This window comes from Schistocerca gregaria, chromosome X, assembly GCF_023897955.1.
Source record: "Schistocerca gregaria isolate iqSchGreg1 chromosome X, iqSchGreg1.2, whole genome shotgun sequence".
In the NCBI taxonomy this organism is placed as follows: domain Eukaryota; kingdom Metazoa; phylum Arthropoda; class Insecta; order Orthoptera; family Acrididae; genus Schistocerca; species Schistocerca gregaria.
In genome coordinates, this window is record NC_064931.1 from 492,697,758 (window position 1) to 492,720,142 (window position 22,385).

General features: G+C 46.7%; 1 protein-coding gene and 1 pseudogene across 1 annotated transcript in view; one reads left to right on the forward strand and one right to left on the reverse strand.

The window, feature by feature from the left end:
• LOC126298157 (Golgi-associated plant pathogenesis-related protein 1-like) overlaps window positions 1-22,385 on the forward strand; it is a 374,557-nt gene that overhangs the window by 319,956 nt on the left and 32,216 nt on the right. The window contains exons 5-6 of the mRNA XM_049989467.1: window positions 1,676-1,765; window positions 19,405-19,758. Coding sequence (XP_049845424.1) covers window positions 1,676-1,765; window positions 19,405-19,703 — 389 coding nt within the window. The 3' untranslated portion in view covers window positions 19,704-19,758. The remainder of the gene's footprint in view (window positions 1-1,675; window positions 1,766-19,404; window positions 19,759-22,385) is intronic.
• LOC126299777 (5S ribosomal RNA) lies at window positions 14,609-14,726 on the reverse strand (annotated as a pseudogene).

Below are 22,385 nucleotides of genomic sequence, written 5' to 3' on the forward strand. Positions count from 1 at the left end.
CTATGTGTTGTGGTTCACTTCTACTACGCATCCTTTTCTCATCTGTGCTGCTTTCCTTTAAGACTTCCCCTCTTTCTGGTTTCCGCCACGTTGTGTAATTTTGTTTCATAAACAGCGAAATGCTTACATATTTTAACGTTTTTCTCTGGGTTTGATATCTATTATGTCGGTACTTTATTTACTCTGTAAGCATAAACTACTTCCACAAGACCTGGAGGACACATCTGCACCGACCGACCGCATTATCATCAACATCTAAATACGTACTCTGCAAACCACCGTACGGTGCGTGGCAGAGGGCACCTTGTACCACTATTAGTAATTTTCTTCCCTCTTCTACTCGCAAATAGAGCAAGCGCAAAACGACTGCCTACATTCCTCCATATGAGCACTTATTTCTTTTATTTATTTATTTATTTATTCATTTATTTTACCTGGCAAGATTTGGGCCTTCAGGCCCTCTCTTACACCTAACCAGGCATACTCAGATTGAACGAGTTACAGTTTCTACTTAACATTAAGGACATATAGCCTATTATGCAGTATTGATGTTAAAGAAAAAAATAGATATCATAACAGTAGTACAATGATAATTATAACAATAAAAAATAATTATAACAATCAATAATAATAGTAATAATAATAATAATAATAGTAATAGTAATAGTAATAATAATAATAATAATGACTATGTATATGAAAGTAAACATACTTTTCTTTTCTGAATGTCAGTCACATTGTTAGTTGGGAATTTTCTCGTTATGTTCTTGCAGCTTGTGAGTTATTCTCATCGAGCAGAGACATAAGGCGATAGAAGGGGTGAAAGAGATATATAAGAGGTAGATAGGTTAGAGGAAGAGAAATCCTCACGCGAAATGTATGTTGGCGGCGGTAGAAATGTTTTGCTCTCAGCTTCACATATCGGTTCTCTAAAATTCTTCAACATCGTTCCTCGAAAAGAACGTCACCTTCCCTCCAGGGATTCCCATTTGAGTTCCCGACGCATCTTCGTAATGCTCATCCTCTGACAGTGGCGTCATTAGATGCGGTATGGAGCCGCATGGAGTCAACATACTGCTCTCACGACCATAATCGATTTTCCTACCACTCGATCAAATAACTTCTCAGTTCACATCATGAAGCTAAGTGCTCCTCATTCCAGTCCTCTCACAAAGGAAGAACGCTTGGCAGTACTGGGAATCAAACACGGGTCCTCCGTATGGCAGACAGCAACGCTGACCACTCAGCTACGGAGGCGGACTTTTATTTACCCCGCTTCACATTATTCTCGTCTTTCTTCTTCCTTAAGTCAAAATCTTTGCTAAGCATCTTGTCGATACCATTTAATAGCTACCTTTTGTCTTTCTTATTACAAGCAACAAAGACCATCACATTTATCACTTCCCATTCCATATATTCGATGAAAAATGTAAACGGAATGATCAACGAACTCCATCCTTACTTCATTTCTATCTAATGATTACTTGTCTCTTTTAGTTTTCCAAGTTTCGCATGAATCATATGCTTACGGCCTCTGACTCTCATTCATAAATATAATTTGAGTGCCGTAATCAATTTCTGGAGTAAATAATTTGTTCTTCAGAAAAAAGATCTTTCTCTATGCCTGTTTTAGATATCAGCTGACATCTATGTTTATGATGATTTGTGTTTGCAGGTCAGGAAGTAGTAACCTATTGGTATAGTGCGGTACGCCAGTACAACTACCTCAAGGAGCCTGACATCCTGCATGCCAACGTCAATGCAGGTAAGCACCCATCTTAACACTACAGATTTATTGTCTCGTAGGAGTATATTTCAGTTGTTCTTTACTTTTGGAGAGCCTAGAGCTGGAGTACAAAGACAGGACTGTAGTATATTATATACACTCCTGGAAATTGAAATAAGAACACCGTGAATTCATTGTCCCAGGAAGGGGAAACTTTATTGACACATTCCTGGGGTCTGATACATCACATGATCACACTGACAGAACCACAGGCACATAGACACAGGCAACAGAGCATGTACAATGTCGGCACTAGTACAGTGTATATCCACCTTTCGCAGCAATGCAGGCTGCTATTCTCCCATGGAGACGATCGTAGAGATGCTGGATGTAGTCCTGTGGAACGGCTTGCCATGCCATTTCCACCTGGCGCCTCAGTTGGACCAGCGTTCGTGCTGGACGTGCAGACCGCGTGAGACGACGCTTCATCCAGTCCCAAACATGCTCAATGGGGGACAGATCCGGAGATCTTGCTGGCCAGGGTAGTTGACTTACACCTTCTAGAGCACGTTGGGTGGCACGGGATACATGCGGACGTGCATTGTCCTGTTGGAACAGCAAGTTCCCTTGCCGGTCTAGGAATGGTAGAACGATGGGTTCGATGACGGTTTGGATGTACCGTGCACTATTCAGTGTCCCCTCGACGATCACCAGAGGTGTACGGCCAGTGTAGGAGATCGCTCCCCACACCATGATGCCGGGTGTTGGCCCTGTGTGCCTCGGTCGTATGCAGTCCTCATTGTGGCGCTCACCTGCACGGCGCCAAACACGCATACGACCATCATTGGCACCAAGGCAGAAGCGACTCTCATCGCTGAAGACGACACGTCTCCATTCGTCCCTCCATTCACGCCTGTCGCGACACCACTGGAGGCGGGCTGCACGATTTTGGGGCGTGAGCGGAAGACAGCCTAAGGGTGTGCGGGACCGTAGCCCAGCTTCATGGAGACGGTTGCGAATGGTCCTCGCCGATACCCCAGGAGCAAGAGTGTCCCTAATTTGCTGGGAAGTGGCGGTGCGGTTCCCTACGGCACTGCGTAGGATCCTACGGTCTTGGCGTGCATCCGTGCGTCGCTGCGGTCCGGTCCCAGGTCGACGGGCACGTGCACCTTCCGCCGACCACTGGCGACAACATCGATGTACTGTGGAGACCTCACGCCCCACGTGTTGAGCAATTCGGCGGTACGTCCACCCGGCCTCCCGCATGCCCACTATACGCCCTCGCTCAAAGTCCGTCAACTGCACATACGGTTCACGTCCACGCTGTCGCGGCATGCTACCAGTGTTAAAGACTGCGATGGAGCTCCGTATGCCACGGCAAACTGGCTGACACTGACGGCGGCGGTGCACAAATGCTGCGCAGCTAGCGCCATTCGACGGCCAACACCGCGGTTCCTGGAGTGTCCGCTGTGCCGTGCATGTGATCATTGCTTGTACAGCCCTCTCGCAGTGTCCGGAGCAAGTATGGTGGGTCTGACACACCGGTGTCAATATGTTCCTTTTTCCATTTCCAGGAGTGTATTATCGTTATCTTGCATAGTAAGTCCATAACAACAACCACGTATCCCAAGCAGTAAAGTAGTAATACAAACTTTGGAAGTTTAACAAGAGCGTCTGCTTCACTAGAATAATATTACCGATCGAGGTGATGCAATAGTTAGTCCCTTCGAACAGTTGCCGAACACAGGCCCTGGGACCTATCCAAACTAACACATTTCATTTCTGATCTACACTGGTCAAAGCAATCAGGAATCGCTCGAAGTACGCTGATAAACACTGCGGAGTACAACTACGCGGTATTGCTATGCGAACAAGGGAAATTCCCTTCGATTCTCTTACACATGCGAACTGGACATCTAGTCAATAACTGAGGCTTTGCTCAAGCGTTGAAGCTAAAGGATTCGATGTCGATGCTCGTGTTTACGAGTAAAGCACGTGCAACGCCTGGACAGCGAGATTTACTGAAGCTTTTAGTTGGTGAGCCATTAGTAAGACAAAACCTGGCCAGTCACAGTGCAAGCTATCAAATTCCTTCGTAAATCGCTAAATTGTAATGGACACGCTCTCAGACAACTCGAAGGCAATTAGAGTATCACGTTCAACAAGCAACCACCCTCGTATGCGTAAGTGCAGAGCTGTCGAGGTCTACGAGAAAGCATTGGCTCTAATCGATAAACTGTTGTGGAACACTATGCGTCTGTGCGGTATTCTGGGTGTGCGGAAATTACCATTACAAGCTTCTAGGACTTGTAGAGGAGAGTGAGTACATAATATTTTGAATAGGGCCCCATGTCCGGAAACGTACCATTTCCGTTCTATGACGGTTTCAATTCGGATGTGTTACACGTTCACGTCTGCTGAGGGATAGACACTGTAGATACGCCAAGGTTGTCTAATCGCATGGCCGCTGCAGTCGCCAGATTTAACTCCTGTCGACTACTTCTTGTGGGGTCAGTTGAAAAGTTTAATTTAAGGAGCTCCTGTAGAGACAGAGGAAGATCTGAAACGGGCTGTGCCAGCTGCACTAGAAATTGAAGAGAAACGAGATGGGATGGAGGGTGCGTACCAGAACATGCTCCGTAGGTACAATGTCTGTAACGACGTTGCTGGTCGCCACATCAAGCCGCTGTTATAATGCATCAGTGCTGTTCTTTACGTACAGTATTCTGGGTTCTTTTTTATTTTGGAGTAATGTAAACAAATAATGTTTAATTGTGAATAGAAACAAATCGGTGATAAATGAATGGAACTTCCTAGCTGATTAAAACTGTGTACTGGACCGAGACTCGAGCTCGGGACTTTTGCCTTTCGCGGGCAAGTGCTCTACTAACTGAGCTACCCAACCACGACTCAAAACCCTTCCTCATGGCTCTCCCGCCAGTATCTATCTCTTACTTTCCGAACTTCACAGCGAAATTTTTGGTCAGCACTTCTGGAAGAAAGGATATTGCGGGGACATGGCTTAGACACGGCTTGAGGGATGTTTTCAGAGCGAAATTTTCAGACTACAGCGGAGTGTGCGCTTAGATGAAACTTCTTGGCAGATTAAAACTGTGTGGCGGACCGAGACTGGAACTCGAAGCCTTTGCCTTTCGCTGGCACGTGGGAAAAGATTTGCCCTCGAAAGGCAAAGGGTCCAAGTTCGAGTCTCGGTCCAATGATGTTTGCTTTGTGGGTCGCACAACTGCGCGGTCATCAGAACCCGGACAAAGTCCCAATTGGTACACAGTCCAAGTTTTTTGTTACTCACTCTAATCCAGCCACTGTTGCAAATGATTATGATGATGTAATGAGGAGGGCAATAGAAACACCTAGTTCCCGAGCACAGATAATCCCCAACCCGTGCGGGAATCGAACCCGCGACCCTGTGATACAGAGACAGCAACGCTAGCCGCTAGACCACCAGTTGCGAACGAGTATCGGTCCGGCACACAGTGTTACTCTGCCAGGAAGTTTCACATCAGCGCACATACCACTGAAGAGTGAAAATTTCACTCTGGATAAATGTTTCGTTATGTTTCCGTTAGAATTCTTGTCTAATAATTGTTCTGCGTCACACCTATTCATTCAATCCCTCAAGTAGCAGCCGGCCGGTGTGGCCGAGCGGTTCTAGGCGCTACAGTCTGGTACCGCGCGACCGCTACGGTCGCAGGTTCGAATCCTGCCTCGGTCATGGATGTGTGTGATGTCCTTAGGTTAGTTAGGTTTAAGTAGTTCTAAGTTCTAGGGTACTGATTACCACAGTAGTTAACTCCCATAGTGCTCAGAGCCATTTGAATCATTTTTGAACCTCAAGTAGAAGTGGATTAGTTAAACGTCTGAACTGAAGTCGTCGTAGAACGGAAACGGCACGTTTCCGTACGTTGGTTCCTATCCAAAATATTATCTATTCATTCTCCTGTACAAGTCCTAGAAGTTTGTAACTGTAACTTCCGAACACCGTGTACACTGTCCGTCCAAAAAGTTTCAAGACTGATTTTATTACTGGGGTATAAGCGGTGTCGGCACAGTAACTACGGCGACAGCTCGAACTAACAACTGTAAACAACAGAGGTCTATTCGACCAATCCCCTTCTGGGGTCAACGCTTTGACGACATAACACATTGAAACAAACGTGACGCGCGAGTTGGACAACATCCCAATGAAGGACTTTTCTGACAGTTTCTGTCAATGTTGTTGTGTCACAAATCGCAATGGGGAAAAATCTCTAAATCGAATGTTCAAGACATTCTCCAGAATTTGTGAAGAAGAGAACTGTGTTTCAAAGTTTCTCCCCCACACCCTTACTTCCGAACAAAAACACCGATGCGTATACGCCTGCCACGATTTGATTGAAATGCAAGAGGCGGACAATGCTTTTCTGCAAAAAATCGTGTATGGTGACGAGACTTGGTGTTATTAGTATGAACCTATCACCAAAACGACAAAGTACAGAAATCCATGTGAGGGGTCAACGCTTTGACAACATAACACATCGAAGCCAACGTGACGCGCCAGTTGGACAACATCCTAAAGAAGGACTTTTCTGACAGTTTCATATGGTTATACGAACGTTTGTGCGTTGCACTCAAGTGTGTGTGTGTGTGTGGGGGGGGGGGAGACTATGTAGAACACCTGAAGAATTAAAACCACCATCTCAACGTTTCTCTACTTTTGTTATTAATCCAGTCCCGAAAGTTTTGGACTGACAGGGTACATGGTAAGCCAGTGTGGAGGCACTTAGTGTGTCTGCCACAGAGGTCTTGGGTATAGTGGCTCTGAACCACCCAGATTGCCGTGCACATTAAAGAGCTTGCATTCGGGACGGTGAAGTGCACTGGACCCGGTTCCAATCCGCTAGGGAGATTAATGAAGAGGGCCAATGTACCAGCCTAACAAGGTATGGTTTTTAGGCGGTTTCCCATACCCCATTAGGTGAATACCGGGGCGATAACTACGTCCCACCTCAGACACATGCTAAGCAAACATTTAAAAACTTTCTCACACTTACAAATAGAATTTACTGTAGACGCAGATAAATGGGATGTACTGCTTCCGTCCTGGACGGCGAATAGTAAATTAATGACCTTAAATGTTTAGTCGTAATCAGCAGCAGCATCAGTGGTTATGACCCCATTTCCAGCAGATGAAGACGTTACCACAAATCATAATCAGCAGCCTCCTCCGTAGTACATCGAGCCGTTGTAGCAACTGTATCACCACACTTGGGCGTCATGGTCCGCGTGACACTATTGGAGGGTCACTACACGTGGCAAATGTCTCGTATCAGTGAGTCACATATCAAAATACTTTCAGAACATCTTTTAGCGTATACATTATCGCTACTCCACATGTTTATCCTTTAAATTATAGACCTGAAATTTATAATGAGAGATGATGCCCACAAAAACTGAATAGTCATCTTCGTAAATGTCAAGTCCATACACACCAATCCATAATGTGTTTCTTATTAACAGCGTATTACCAGGATGTTGTGGATGGGAGTACACGTAGTGTAACTCAGATAAGTTACTTGGTTTTTTATGTTAAGCAATACTACCTATCCGTTTGGATCTAGCATAAAAGAAGGAAGGATAATTAGAGTTTAGCGCCACGTGGGCGAACCCGAAAATTGCCTTAACGGTTTAGGGAAACCACGCAAAACCTAAAGTTGGACTAGGGCTCAAATCCGCGTCCAACCTTCCAGATTTAGGTTTTCCGTGATTTCCCTAAATAGCTCCAGGAAAATGCCGGGATGGTTTCTTTGAAATTGCACGACTGATTTCCTTCCCCATCATTGAAACAATCCGATCTTATGCTCCGTCCCTAATGACCTCGATGTCGACATGGCGTTAAACGCTCACATTCGTTCCTAAAGCTGGATTGCCGGAAAGTATTTAAATTGCCGTCCTCCCGAATGCGATTCGAGTACTGCACCACCTCGCTCGATAATCACAAATTACTCAGAAAGTAATTCACTGTCTCAAAAGGATATTCCAGTTAACTTAAGGAACATTTTAGTTCACTGCAGCTTAAAGTAACAGGTAATACATCATAATAGCATTATATAACGACAAAGCCAGAGCAAATAAAGCACATTTTCATAATACGGAGCACTGAAATAATCTCATCAGTAGATAGTCGCACTCGGACTCCTCCTTGTCTGGAACATAAGGTTGAATTCTTACATGCTAACGATCACGTAGTAGCGACTGTAACCTGCAATAAAATTTCAGAAACATATTACATATTTTGATGTAACTTCCACAATGGTTGTAGACTAACCAGGTATACCCGTCACCAGGTGTTCAATGGCAGAGAGATCTGGATATCTTCGTGCTCGGAGCAAATGTCGTACACCATTTAGAGTCTTGAGCTTTCGCCCTTACCCTGACGAAACAGCAAATCGCTTTCATATCAAAAACGGCAGATTAATGGCTTAAGGACTGCTCTTTTCTCGTTCTTCCGTGAACACGAAAGGGAAAACGAAAATAGTAATTCATAGTCCCCTACAGAAGATGTTGCCATGTGTCTGGACTTTATGTCATAGACAGTTGTGCTCTGAAGATGACTCACATTGTGTAAAAGTGCTGCACGAGCACGATCAGTAACTGAATACTGACATTCAGTCTTCACTGAATACAACCACCACCACTCCACTCACCAGTCAATCCTTTCACGCTAGCTGAGGTGACATGCACGGTGATGGTGTGGTGTACGAGGTGGCTTGGCCGAAGGAACATACAGCTGGAGTCTAGCTGCTGGCAACTGGACATGCACCTGTGAGGAACGCGGCGGTTCGAATCCCTGTCCGGCCATCCTGATTTAGATAGTTTCTAAAAGTAGCGTCATTTATCTTCTGTATATAAGGAATCGCTAAGCAGAGGGTTTCTGATTCAGAAATCTTACTTTAGCATTGGTTGTTTGTGATAAGATCTCGTGTCGGAATTCGATAAAGGCAGGAACCTGATTGCATGATATCGTTCCGCGGTATTGCTGCTCACTTTGGTCGAGATCCTATGCCCGCCATATGAATATTGAAACGATCGGTTCAGTAACGCCACACTTACCACCATCATGATCTGAACCACCCCACGCCTGAGAGGACAGACATATTGTTCGCTGTGCAGTGCAGGATCGAACGTCCACGTCACTTACCTAGAGTCAGGAAATGAACTTGTTGCTAGTATGACACATATCCACATAGTGCGACGACGTTTTGAGCATCACGGACTGGCAGAAAAGCGACCACTGTTGCGGATTCTCTTGTCGTAGCAGCATATGAAGGTGCGCCGGTAGCAGTGCGTCCAACGACAACTCTTGAGCCAGGTCGTCTTCTCAAACAAGCCCAGTTATGCATACAAAATCACGATGGATGTGTCTGTATGTGGAGGCCCCGAGGAGAACAAAAGTTGTCTGGCTTCATTAGTCTTCGTCATATGGGCCAAGCACCTAGTATGACGGTATGGGATGCCGTTGGATACGCAACACTATCGCCTCTGGTTCGCATATCCGGCCATTTGAACAGCAGCCGTTCCATTTCTAGCGTGTAACGGCTGGTGTGCCCCACTTTCGAGGTCTCCATGATGTTATCTTTGAACATGATTATGCAAGACCACATGTTGCCCGTCCCAGCATACTAATATACAGAGGGTGTTCGGCTGTTGCCCTGGCCAGCAGATTGTCCAGATACTGCACTCACTGAAAACATCTGGCCATCTGTTGCCGAAAGACTATCATGCTACTCCAATCGCCAGCCATTACGATTGGTGAACTTTGGCAAGAAGTTGAAGCAGCATGGAGTAAAGTACTCTCATTTCTCATCCTAGCCAAGTTCTATCCACTGTTGCTGCCAGAGGTGGAGCTCTGTGTACTAAATTTCACACGATGTATAACCGAAAATGAGCTAAAAATTTAATCTTATATACTTTATACCATACTGCGTACGCAAAAGAAGCAAAATTTCGTTACAGTGAACCCTAACTAGTTCGGGCTTCAGTATTTCGGAAATCAGCGATAATTATGATTGGTTTTTTAAAGCGAAGTGAAATGTGGTCTTAGTGACTATATAAAGATGAAGAAGATTCTAGAAACCAGTTCATGACTGAGGATGTAAAAAAGTCCATGCACGAGAAGTTTCCAGAGAAGAAAGTGACATAAGAGAATGTAGGGTAACGGAGCAAAGTTAAAACTACTAAAGGTAAGGGAAACTTTCGACAGGCTTTATTGACATTAATCCGGATTGCCAAAAGTATTGCATTCTATTAAAAGATATGCGACAATAAGTAATGAAAGAACAGTGTACAAAAGAGCCTCAACTAAAAGTAAGTTTCTTCTTTGAGCCATTATAAACAGATATGGGAGTTGCAAATATTGTTATGGAACCAACATCAGGCAGCTTTGCCCATTTGACTGTTGTGAACCATATTACTGTAGACCGATAAGACAGCAGTAAATAAATCGTGAAGTACGTACCATTCCACAGTAAACGTTGCCCATAAATTTCCAGTAGAATGCAGACATTCATTTTTGACTACTTACAGCACTATATAGTGCAGCAGTGTATACAGGACATTTCACTGTTATAGGTATAAACAAAACGGATGAGAAGAGGATAATGATACAAGCAGATAATCCTAACAAACATACGTCTGGAAACAAATGGTTTTCCCGATACGGCAAACATGTAAGTGCAGTCGTGCCAGTGTTACATCACTGCAAATGTCTGAGGCTAGGTTTATTTCGAAACACCGCAAGTGAGACTAAACTACAAAGCGATAAACTGTCCTTGTTTCATTTTATCGTCATTACGGATACCTAAGCACTGGTAAATTGCATTTCAACAAATTTCTCGATCATGGGTCGCTTGTATTGTGCCTTCCCACGTCGGATTCTTTCGCGTGGCGACATTTAAAGGCTTTTGTGTTTTCCAGCACTGTTGATAGTGTCGATGAACTCCGGGAACGCATTATCGATGACTGTCAATGCATTCGAATCACGGCTGGGGTTTTTAAACGTCTAAGGACTTCGATGAGGTGAGGAGACGTTCTAATGCCTGTCTTCACATGAATCGTGGGCGTGTGGTACACTTTATGTATTGTGTTTGTCCTAGCTGCGGTTTGGATACTCTGGATCTCTATTATAAGGTGTTCATGCATGCACTCAGTCGTGCTAAGTCGTACTGGGGAAAACCATTCTTTTGCGGACCCATGTTTATTAGGATTTTATATACCGGGTGGTTATAGTTAAACTTTCCCTATTTAACACGTTTTAACACGGAAACTAATTACCGTACGAGTACTAAACTTGGTAGCGTTAATATCAAGGACATGGGGAAGATAAATAATTCAGAATCAGTTCAATTCAATCACTTTCAACGTGATGCTACGGTGCATCATAGCATTACATATCGGTACCATTACTGCTACAAAAGTAGCTCAATATGGCGCTCATCAGTGTCCAGAAGAGTCTGAAAGTGCAGGATTGCATTCTGAACAGCAGAACGAAGCATGTCCGTAGGTATGCTGGCTACCGCTCTTAATATGCTGTGCTTAAAATCAGCACATGTGTGAATGTTCCCCTGGTAAACCCTGTCCTTCAGGTGCCCCACAACTAGAAATCACAGCGAATGAGATCAGGTGATCGTGCAGGCCCAAGCATTTTGAATTTTTGAATCGATTGCCTGATAATTCGATCGTTTGCAAATGTGTTTCGGAGAAGCAGGTGAACTTCACGAGCGATGTGCGGTGGGGCCTCACCTTGCGTGAAGACTGTTAACTTCAATGCGTCTCTCTCCTGTAGGGCTGGTATGTCATACCGGAGAAGCATATCGCAGTAACGCTGGCCTGCTACACTGCACGTCTTTGGTCCTTGAGACCCAACCTGTTCAAAAAAGAATGGGCCAATAATGAACGTAGCCGTTAAGCCACTCCATACGGTGACACGTTCACCATACAGAGGAACTTCATGCACAGTGACTGGAGGCGAAGATCCCTACAGTCGGCAATTCTGTGTGTTCACCTCACTCGTCGGAGAAAAATGAGCTTCGTCTGTCCATAGGATGGTCCCCGTCAACTTCAGTCCTTGCGAGAAAGCGGAGAGCGACGTCAATGCGTCGCTGTGCGTCCTGTGGTGCAAGCTGCTGGACGATATGCATCTTGTACGGATACCATTTGAGGACGTTTCGAAGTACATTCCGTTCAGTAGACCACAGGATGTTCAACTGTCATGACACAACACCTGCACTGCCTTACGATCGGGAATTACGCGCTGCGTTGTCTGCCATTGCAACAGCGATTTCATCAACCACCTGTGGAGCAACTGGTCGTCGGTCTCTTCCCGGAGCGACTCCGAGTTCTGCAGTTCATTCGAACTTATTCATGCTCCTCACAGCAGGTGGAGAAAGAGGGCCCTTCAATAATCCTTTCAGCTGGTGATATTCTCGAAGTGCAGCTGCAGCATTACTGTTGTTTTGATAACAGGGCTCCACCAATAATGTCCTGCTCCTTTTGTCCAAGCTCATGTTGACACGTCAACAAGTGCACTGCGACTGGTCAGATGTGTGAGACTATGAATCACGATGACCGACCACGAGATCTGGTGGCCATAGTTGGAACTAGACGGTGGCGATGTGAGGCATGGAAATCATGCACCCCATACTCTGGACATTACTGCTACCAAGTTTGGTACTCGTACGGTAATTAGTTTCCGTGTTATAACGTATTAAATACGGAAAGTTTAATTATAACCACCCGATTTATAGACTGAAGCGGCGAGTGAAAATTGTCACTCACCGCTTCAGTCTATGTGCATAAAATCATATCTGTATGAGCGCGGTAAAGTCCCTGAAACTGCGCCATTTCTTTTATTAGGATTATCTGCTTGCTTAATTGTCCTATATTCGTTCCTTTCCTTTGTACCAATAATAGTCAAACACACTGACCATCAGACTTGTTCAATGTAATACACTCCTGGAAATTGAAATAAGAACACCGTGAATTCATTGTCCCAGGAAGGGGAAACTTTATTGACACATTCCTGGGGTCAGATACATCACATGATCACACTGACAGAACCACAGGCACATAGACAACAGAGCATGCACAATGTCGGCACTAGTACAGTGTATATCCACCTTTCGCAGCAATGCAGGCTGCTATTCTCCCATGGAGACGATCGTAGAGATGCTGGATGTAGTCCTGTGGAACGGCTTGCCATGCCATTTCCACCTGGCGCCTCAGTTGGACCAGCGTTCGTGCTGGACGTGCAGACCGCGTGAGACGACGCTTCATCCAGTCCCAAACATGCTCAATGGGGGACAGATCCGGAGATCTTGCTGGCCAGGGTAGTTGACTTACACCTTCTAGAGCACGTTGGGTGGCACGGGATACATGCGGACGTGCATTGTCCTGTTGGAACAGCAAGTTCCCTTGCCGGTCTAGGAATGGTAGAACGATGGGTTCGATGACGGTTTGGATGTACCGTGCATTATTCAGTGTCCCCTCGACGATCACCAGAGGTGTACGGCCAGTGTAGGATATCGCTCCCCACACCATGATGCCGAGTGTTGGCCCTGTGTGCCTCGGTCGTATGCAGTCCTCATTGTGGCGCTCACCTGCACGGCGCCAAACACGCATACGACCATCATTGGCACCAAGGCAGAAGCGACTCTCATCGCTGAAGACGACACGTCTCCATTCGTCCCTCCATTCACGCCTGTCGCGACACCACTGGAGGCGGGCTGCACGATGTTGGGGCGTGAGCGGAAGACGGCCTAACGGTGTGCGGGACCGTCGCCCAGCTTCATGGAGACGGTTGCGAATGGTCCTCGCCGATACCCCAGGAGCAACAGTGTCCCTAATTTGCTGGGAAGTGGCGGTACGGTCCCCTACGGCACTGCGTAGGATCCTACGGTCTTGGCGTGCATCCGTGCGTCGCTGCGGTCCGGTCCCAGGTCGACGGGCACGTGCACCTTCCGCCGACCACTGGCGGATGTACTGTGGAGACCTCACGCCCCACGTGTTGAGCAATTCGGCGGTACGTCCACCCGGCCTCCCGCATGCCCACTATACGCCCTCGCTCAAAGTCCGTTAACTGCACATACGGTTCACGTCCACGCTGTCGCGGCATGCTACCAGTGTTAAAGACTGCGATGGAGCTCCGTATGCCACGGCAAACTGGCTGACACTGACGGCGGCGGTGCACAAATACTGCGCAGCTAGCGCCATTCGACGGCCAACACCGCGGTTCCTGGAGTGTCCGCTGTGCCGTGCGTGTGATCATTGCTTGTACAGCCCTCTCGCAGTGTCCGGAGCAAGTATGGTGGGTCTGACACACCGGTGTCAATGTGTTCTTTTTTCCATTTCCAGGAGTGTATTTGCATATGTACTGTAATTTTTTAATCCTATTTTTTATTGTTTGGAAACGATTACCTTCGTTATTTTTAAATTAATCATACTGAACAGTACGTTACATAATACTATAGTTGATCTAGTTTTCTTTAACCAATACATATAGTGCATGCTTCATTCCTAATTGTAGCTTTAGGTAATTACATTAGAAAACACTTATATAATTTGGACTTTCAATAACTCGGACTGGGATACGCACCAATTAGTCCAAAGTAGTGTGTCTGCATTGTAGACTTATCTGATCACAAGTATCTGGACACCTATTAAAACTAAACTAAACTCCTCCCGAACAGGCCATGAAGGCCCAACGGTACTGACCGGCCACCGTGTCGTTATCAGCTTATAGGCGTTACTGGATGCGGATATTGGGGGGCATGTGGTCAGCACACCGCTCTCTCGGCCATATGTCAATTTCCGGGACCAGAGTCGCTACTCCAACAGCACTCGGCAGACCGGATGGTCACCCATCCAAGTGCTAGCCCAGCCCGTCAGCGCTTAACTTCAGTGATCTGACGGGAACCGGTGTTACCACTGCAGCAAGGCCGTTGGCCTGGACACCTATTAGCGGACAGTAATAAAGGACATGTCCAACCTTCGTCTTTATGACGACTTAAACGCTGCTATGCACACTTTCACGGAGGTATCTGAATGTCTGTGAAGGACTGTCAGCCCATTCTTCGTCAAGAGCCAAAAGCAGAAAGGTAGTGATGTTGGACGCTGGGGTCTGGAGCAAAGTCGACGTTTTAACTCATCCCAAAGGTGTTCCACTTGATTCAGGTTGGGACTCTGGGCAGGCTAGACTATTTTAGGAATGTTATTGACCACAATGCATTGTCTCACAGATGCCTCGCAGGCTGCAATGTCATGCAGATACAATCATCGTCTCCAAACCGTTTCTCTACTGTACGCAAAACACAATGCTGTAGCATGATCTCATATCCTTATGCATTTAGTTTTTTTTAAGCGCAATAAGGGGACCATGCCCTCAAAAATGTTCAAATATGTGTAAATTCCTAAGGGACCAAACTGCTTAGGTCATCGGTCCCTAGACGTACATATTAGTTAAACTAACTTATGCTAAGAACAACACAAACACCCATACCCGAGGGAGGACCCGAACCTCCGGCGGGAGGGGCCGAGCAGTCCGTGACGGACCATGTCCCAACCACGAAAAACAAACTATTTTGAATGGACGTGAATGTCGTGTGACTAGGGCCTCCCGTCGTGTAGACCGTTCACCGGGTGCAAGTCTTTCGATTTGACGTCACTTCGACGACTTGCGCGTCAATGGGGATGAAATGATGATGATTAGGACAACACAACACCCAGTCGATGAGCGGAGAAAATCTCCGATACAGCCGGGAATCGAACCCGGGCCCCTTAAGGTTGACATTCTATCGCGCTGATCACTCAGCTACGGGGGACGGACACCTGTACTGTAACACCTCCGTACTTCACTGTTGGCACCACGTTCTCCAGGTATTTGCAAACGTGATTAATTACTCCAAATCGCTCGTTTCCAGTCATCCACTGCCCAGTACTGTCGTTCTTTACATCACCTCAAGCGTCGCTTAGCTTAGACTACATAAATGTTTGGCTTATGGAGAACTGCTCGATCATTGTGCCCCATTCGTTTTAACTCGATATGCACAGACATTGTGCCATCTAGACTGCTGGTAACACTTCGGAATTCCTTCCTCTGATTTCATACGATTTTTTACAACCACCCTGCGCAATGCTCGATGGTCCCTGTCCGTCAGTGCATGAGTTCTGTCTGGTCTTAGTTTAGCTGTGGTGGTTCCTTCGCATTTCGACATCACAGTCACGTCACCAGCAGTGTAGACGTGGGCAGCTTTAGAGGGGTTGAAATGTCCCTGATTCGTTTGTTACTCAGCTCACATCCAATGATTAGTCCAAATTCGAAGTCACTGAGCTCTCCTAACCGATCTACGGTGTGTGAGAAAATTAATGAGATTGATTTTTCTATCCACCACGATTTTTTTAAACGAAAATGGTGTCCCCTTCCCAGTCTTGGTAGCAACGCTAAAAGGCTCCAACTGGTAAGACCTTTAACACGTCGATCACGTTTTGACTGTTCTCCAAAGTCCCAAAATAATATCCATTTAAGACATTTTTCTCTACGCGGGGTAACTGCGCGGTCTGGGGCGTCTTTTCACGGTTCGCGCGGCTCCCCCTGCCGGAGGGTCGAGTCCTCCCTCGGGCATGGGTGTGTGTGTTGTCCTTCGCGTAAGTTAGTTTAAGTTAGATTAAGTAGTGTGTAAGCTTAGGGACCGATGATCTCAGCAGTTTGGTCCCATAAGATCTACATCACCTCAAGCGTAGATTAGCGTAGACTACATAAATGTTTGGCTTATGGAGAACTGCTCGATCATTGTACCCCATTCGTCTTAACTCGATATACACAGTCATTGTGGCATCTATACTGCTGGTAACACTTCAGAATTCCTTCCGCTGCGAAATTTCCAAATTAAGACATTTTCCAATTTCGAGTAAAGAAAAACGTCACAAGGACTCAGATCAGGTGAATAGGAGGCTGTGGAACATCAGGAATGCCTTTTAAGGTCAAGAATTCCACGACTGAAGTGAGTGTGTGACACAGTGCGTTGTCTTGATGCACGTCTTCGTAAAACACTTGGTTCACAGTTTGTCTTGGAGAAACAATTTTTTTATGCACTACACCCCTATTATCAAAAAAGTAAATCAGAATTGTTTTGATCTTTTATTTACTCATTAGAGCTTTCTCGGGCCAGGAAATGTCTCACTGCGCCACTCCCGACATTGCCGCTTTGTCTCAGTACCGCACTAAAAAATCCGGGATTCATCTCCTGTACACACGACTGAACCATTCGTGGTCATTGGCAATCCTCTCAAGAAGACCAATGCACACGTTTTTTCAATTTTCCTTCTGCTGATTTCTGAGGTTTTTCGGCACCATTTTGGCACAAACCGTTCGCATGTGCAAATTTTCGGTCAAAATTTGACGTACGCTGAAATTGTTTAAGTTTGACAGGTAACGCATCATCATTATTGTTTAAGGCCGGACTGATCTCATAAGAGCAAGCACACGTTTGACATTCTCGTCGGTTTCTGAACTTGAAGATATTTCTGAGCGAGATTCATCTTCAACGTATTCTCTGCCATCCAAAAATGATTTGTGCCAGCGGGAAAATTGTAATATTGATAGGGAATGTTCCCCATAGGCCCGTATCAACTCTTCAAAGGTCAAACTGGCGGATTCCCATGTTTAAAACAGAACCTGATGGCATAACATTGCTCTACATTCCTCTGTTCTTTATTGGTAACCGACAACAAAAACGTAACATCACTTATGGCGCTCTCAAAAGTCACGTGATGGCTGTACGGAGCTGAAACTCGGACTGAGCATCGGGAAGGAATGAATACACCAGTCTGCACAACTCAGACAACATAGTGCTTCTGGACTGCTCGCAATGTTATCAGTCTCATTACTTTTCTCACACAGCTGGTGTTCTGCTGTTACTGCTTTCTGCTGACCACACGATACTTCCTGCTTCGTTTTATATTGGTAGGTCCACCTCTCGTCATATCTAGTGTTTAACTCTGTGTTATACACTGAAGGGCTAATGAAACTGGTACGCCACACGGAGTGGCCGTCTGTTTGAAGCGTCATTCACGGATTGCGCGGCCTCTCCCGCCGGAGGTTCGAGTCCTCCCTCGGGCATGCCATAAGTTAGTTTAAGTAGTGCGTAAGTCTACGGACCGATGATCTCAGCAGTTTTGTCCCTTAGGAAATCACACACATTTTTGAAACGGTTACACCTACCTAATATCGTATGGGGCCCCAGCGAGCACGCATAGGTGCCGTAACACGATGTGGCATGGACTCAACTAATGTCTGAAGTAGTGCTGGAGGGAATTGACTTCATTAATCCTGCAGAGGACTGTCTACAAATCCGTAACAGCACGAGCGGGTGGAGGTCTCTTCTGAATAGCATGTTGCGAGGCAACCCATAATGTTCATGTCTGGGGAAGCTTGATAGCCAGCGGAAGTGTTTAAACTCAGAAGAGTGTTCCTGGAGCCACTCTGTAGCAATTCTAGACGTGTGGGGTGTCGCATTGTCCTGCTGGAATTGCCCAAGTCCGTCGGAATGCATGATGGACATGAATGGATGGAGGTATTAAGACAGGATGCTTACGTACGTGTCATCTGTCAGAGTCGTATCAGGGGTCCTATCTATATCACTCCAACTGTAGTCGCCCCACACCATTATAGACCCTCCACCAGCTTGAACAGTTCCCTGCTGACAGGGTTGTCTCCATACCCGTACACGTTAATCCGCTCGATACAATTTGAATCGAGACTCGTCCGACCAGGAAACATGTTTCCAGTAATCAACAGTACAATGTCGGGCCCAGGTGAGGCATCGAAAGCCCATATCGATGATGTTTCGTTGAATGTTTCGCACGGTGACACCTATTGGTGATCCAGCATTGAAATATGCATCAATTTGCGGAAGGATGCACTTCTGTCACGTTGGCCGATTCTCTTCAGTCGTCGTTTGTCCCGTATTTGCATGATCTTTTTCTGGCCGCAGCGATATCGAAGATTTGATGTTTTACCGGATTCCTGATATTCACAGTACACTTGTGAAATGCTCGTACGGGAAAATCCCCACTTCATCGCTACCTCGGAAATGCTGTATCCCATCGCTCGTGCGCCGACTGTAACACCACGTTCAAACTTTCTTCAATCTTGACAACCTGCCATTGTAGCAGAAGTAACCGATCTAACAACTGCGCCAGACACTTGTTGTCTTATATAGGCGTTTCAGACCGCATCGACGTATTCTGCCTGTTTACGCATCTCTGTATTTCAAAATACACGACTATACGACTTTCAAAAAAATGTTTCAAATGGCTCTGAACACTATGGGACTTAACTGCGGAGGTCATCAGTCCCCTAGAAATTAGAACTACTTAAACCTAACTAACCTAAGGACATCACACACATCCATGCCAGAGGCAGGATTCGAACCTGCGACCGTAGCAGTCACGCGGTTCCAGACTGCAGTGCCTAGAACCGCACGGCCACTACGGCGGGCTATACGGGTTTCTTTGGCTCTTCAGTGTATTTGATGTCCCGACACTTTTGATGAGATAGTATATTTGCTATCCTTCCCAGTGTTGAAATTTGAATTGGCATCGGTGTATTCATTGACGTGTTGCAGGGCACTTCACGCAGCTGGTGTGGGCGTCGACGACGCACGTGGGGCTGGGCAAGGCGCGGTCGCGCTCGGGCAAGGTGCTGGTGGTGGCGCACTACCGGCCGGCGGGCAACGTGTCCGGGCTGTTCCAGCAGAACGTGTTCCCGCCGCTGGCGCTGCCGCAGCCGCAGGCGCCGCCGCCGCCGCCGCCGCCGCAGACGCCCGCCGAGGCGCGCCGGCGCACGCGCAGCCGCCGGCGCGACGACTCGGACAGCGAGTCCGGCTCGGCGAGCGAGTCGAGCGCGTCGGCCAACGCCTCGTAGCGGCTGCTGGGGGCCGTGCGCGGCACGCCCCTAGTCGCCGCCCTGCGAGCAGCGGGTGCGTACCTGCGCGCTGCCTCTGCCCATTCCGACTACTTTTATACCACTATTCAATAGCACCGTGTAAGTAGAGATCTCCTGCACCATTACCGACTGCTTCACTTCTGCTCGCTTCTTTACATTTACGTACACAAACACAATGCTAGTTTTTAGGTAAACATCGCTACAGCGCACGAGCTGTTAACTTCGCTATTGTGCATGTGCCGCTAGTGTACGAAATCTGGGTGGCTCTTGCTGCACAATCTGGACCCGAGGCAACGGCTTCTTCGACACTTACGAGAATTTGGACACCATACACTGACTATTCGAATGCATCCATAAACTACAGACGTAGGATACTGCAGTGCCTGTCTTATTCCGAATTACAATCCAATGTTCTTTTGGACACTACGGCGACAACAGCCGTTACGAAATACATGAAACGTATTCGCAATTTCAAATGTGGGCAACCGTCAGCTGTATAATGGAATGGCGACAGTGAAAATTTGTGCCGAATGGGAAGTCGAACCCTCATTTCCCGCTTATTGCGAGCGGTCGCCTTACAATTAGGCTACCGTAGCACGACTCACGGCCAGACCCAAACTACGCAAAGGAACACTGCATCGTAATTCGCAATAATACAGTGACTATAATATGGTACACTACTGGCTGGCTCTGAGAGCTATACGACTTAACTTCTGAGGTCATCAGTCCCCTAGAACTTAGAACTAATTAAACGTAACTAACCTAAGGACATCATGCACATCCATGCCCGAGGCAGGATTCGAACCTGCGACGGTAGCGGTCACTCGGCTCCACACTGTAGCGCCTAGAACCGCACGGCCACTCCGGCCGGCGGTACACTACTGGCCATTAAAATTGCTACACCAAAAAGAAATGCACATGATAAACGGGTATTCATTGGACAAATATATTATACTAGAGCTGACATGTGATAACATTTTCACGCAATTTGGGGACCATGCAGCTTCAACACGATACCACAGTTCATCAAGAGTAGTGACTGACGTATTGTGACGAGCCAGTTGCTAGACCACCATTGACCAGACGTTTTCAATTGGTGAGAGATCTGGAGAATGTGCTGGCCAGGGAACCAGTCGAACATTTTCTGTATCCAGAAAGGCTCGTACAGGACCTGCAAAATGCGGTCGTGAATTATCCTGCTGAAATGTAGGGTTTCGCAGGGATCGAACGAAAGGTAAAGCCACGGGTCGTAACACATCTGAAATGTAACGTCCACTGTCCAAAGTGCCGTTAATGCGAAAAGAGGTAACCGAGACGTGTAACCAACGGCACCCCATACCATCACGCCGGGTGATACACCAGTATGACGATGACGATGACGAATACACGCTTCTAATGTGCGTTCACTGCGATGTCACCAAACACGGATGCGACCATCATGATGCTGTAAACAGAACCTGGATTCATCCGAAAAAGTGACGTTTTGCCATTCGTGCACCCAGGTTCGTCGTTGAGTACACCACAGCAGGCGCTCCTGTCTGTGATGCAGCGTCAATGGCAACCGCAGCCATGGTCTCCGAGCTGATAGTCCATGCTGCTGCAAACGTCGTCAAACTGTTCGTGCAGATGGTTGTTGTCTTGCAAACGTCCCCATCTGTTGACTCAGGGATCGAGACGTGGCTGCGCGATCCGTTACAACCATGCGGATAAGATGCCTGTCATCTCGACTGCTAGTGATACGAGGCTGTTGGAATCCAACACGGCGTTCCGTATTACCCTCCTGGACCCACCGATTCCATATTCTGCCAACAGTCATTGGATCTCGACCAACGCGAGCAGCAATGTCGCGATACGATAAACAGCAATCGTGATAGGCTACAATCCGACCTTTATCAAAGTCGGAAACGTGATGGTACGCATTTCTCCTCCTTACACGAGGCATCACAACAACGTTTCACCAAGCAACGCCGATCAACTACTCTTTGTGTATGAAAAATCGGTTGGAAACTTTCGTCATGTCAGCACGTTGTAGGCGTCGTCACCGGCGCCAACCTTGTGTGAATGCTCTGAAAAGCTAATCATTTTGCATATCACAGCATCTTCTTGTCGGTTAAATTTCGCGTCTGTAGCACGTCATCTTTGTGGTGTAGCAATTTTAATGGCCAGTAGTGTATTTATCTGCCGACACAGGGCAAGCGAATTTCACGTAAAAGGTCTCACCTGTACGAGAGTATATATCATGGATGTACGAGTACAGGCTACAGACACGTGGTTGATGACATATGGAAAATTGGGTCTATTCGTCAGTCCTGCTCGGACAGCCTAATGCTAAAGCGACCGCTCGCGATAAGCGGGAAATCCGAGTCCGAGTCTTGGTCCGGCTCAAATTATCGTTGTCGTCATTCCATTATACAGCTGATGGTTGTCCATATTCGGAACTGCGAATACATTTCATGTACTTCGTAACGGCTGTAATCGCCGCAGTGCCTCTTCCTGTGGGCACACATGCGTGTCCAGAGAAGCATTGCATCGTAATTCGGAGTAACAAAGACACTCCAATATCGCATTTATCAGCTGACACCAGGCAGGGATTTTCACGTAAGATGTCTCGTCTGTACGAGAATATACATAATTGATGTACGAGTACAGGTTGTAGACACG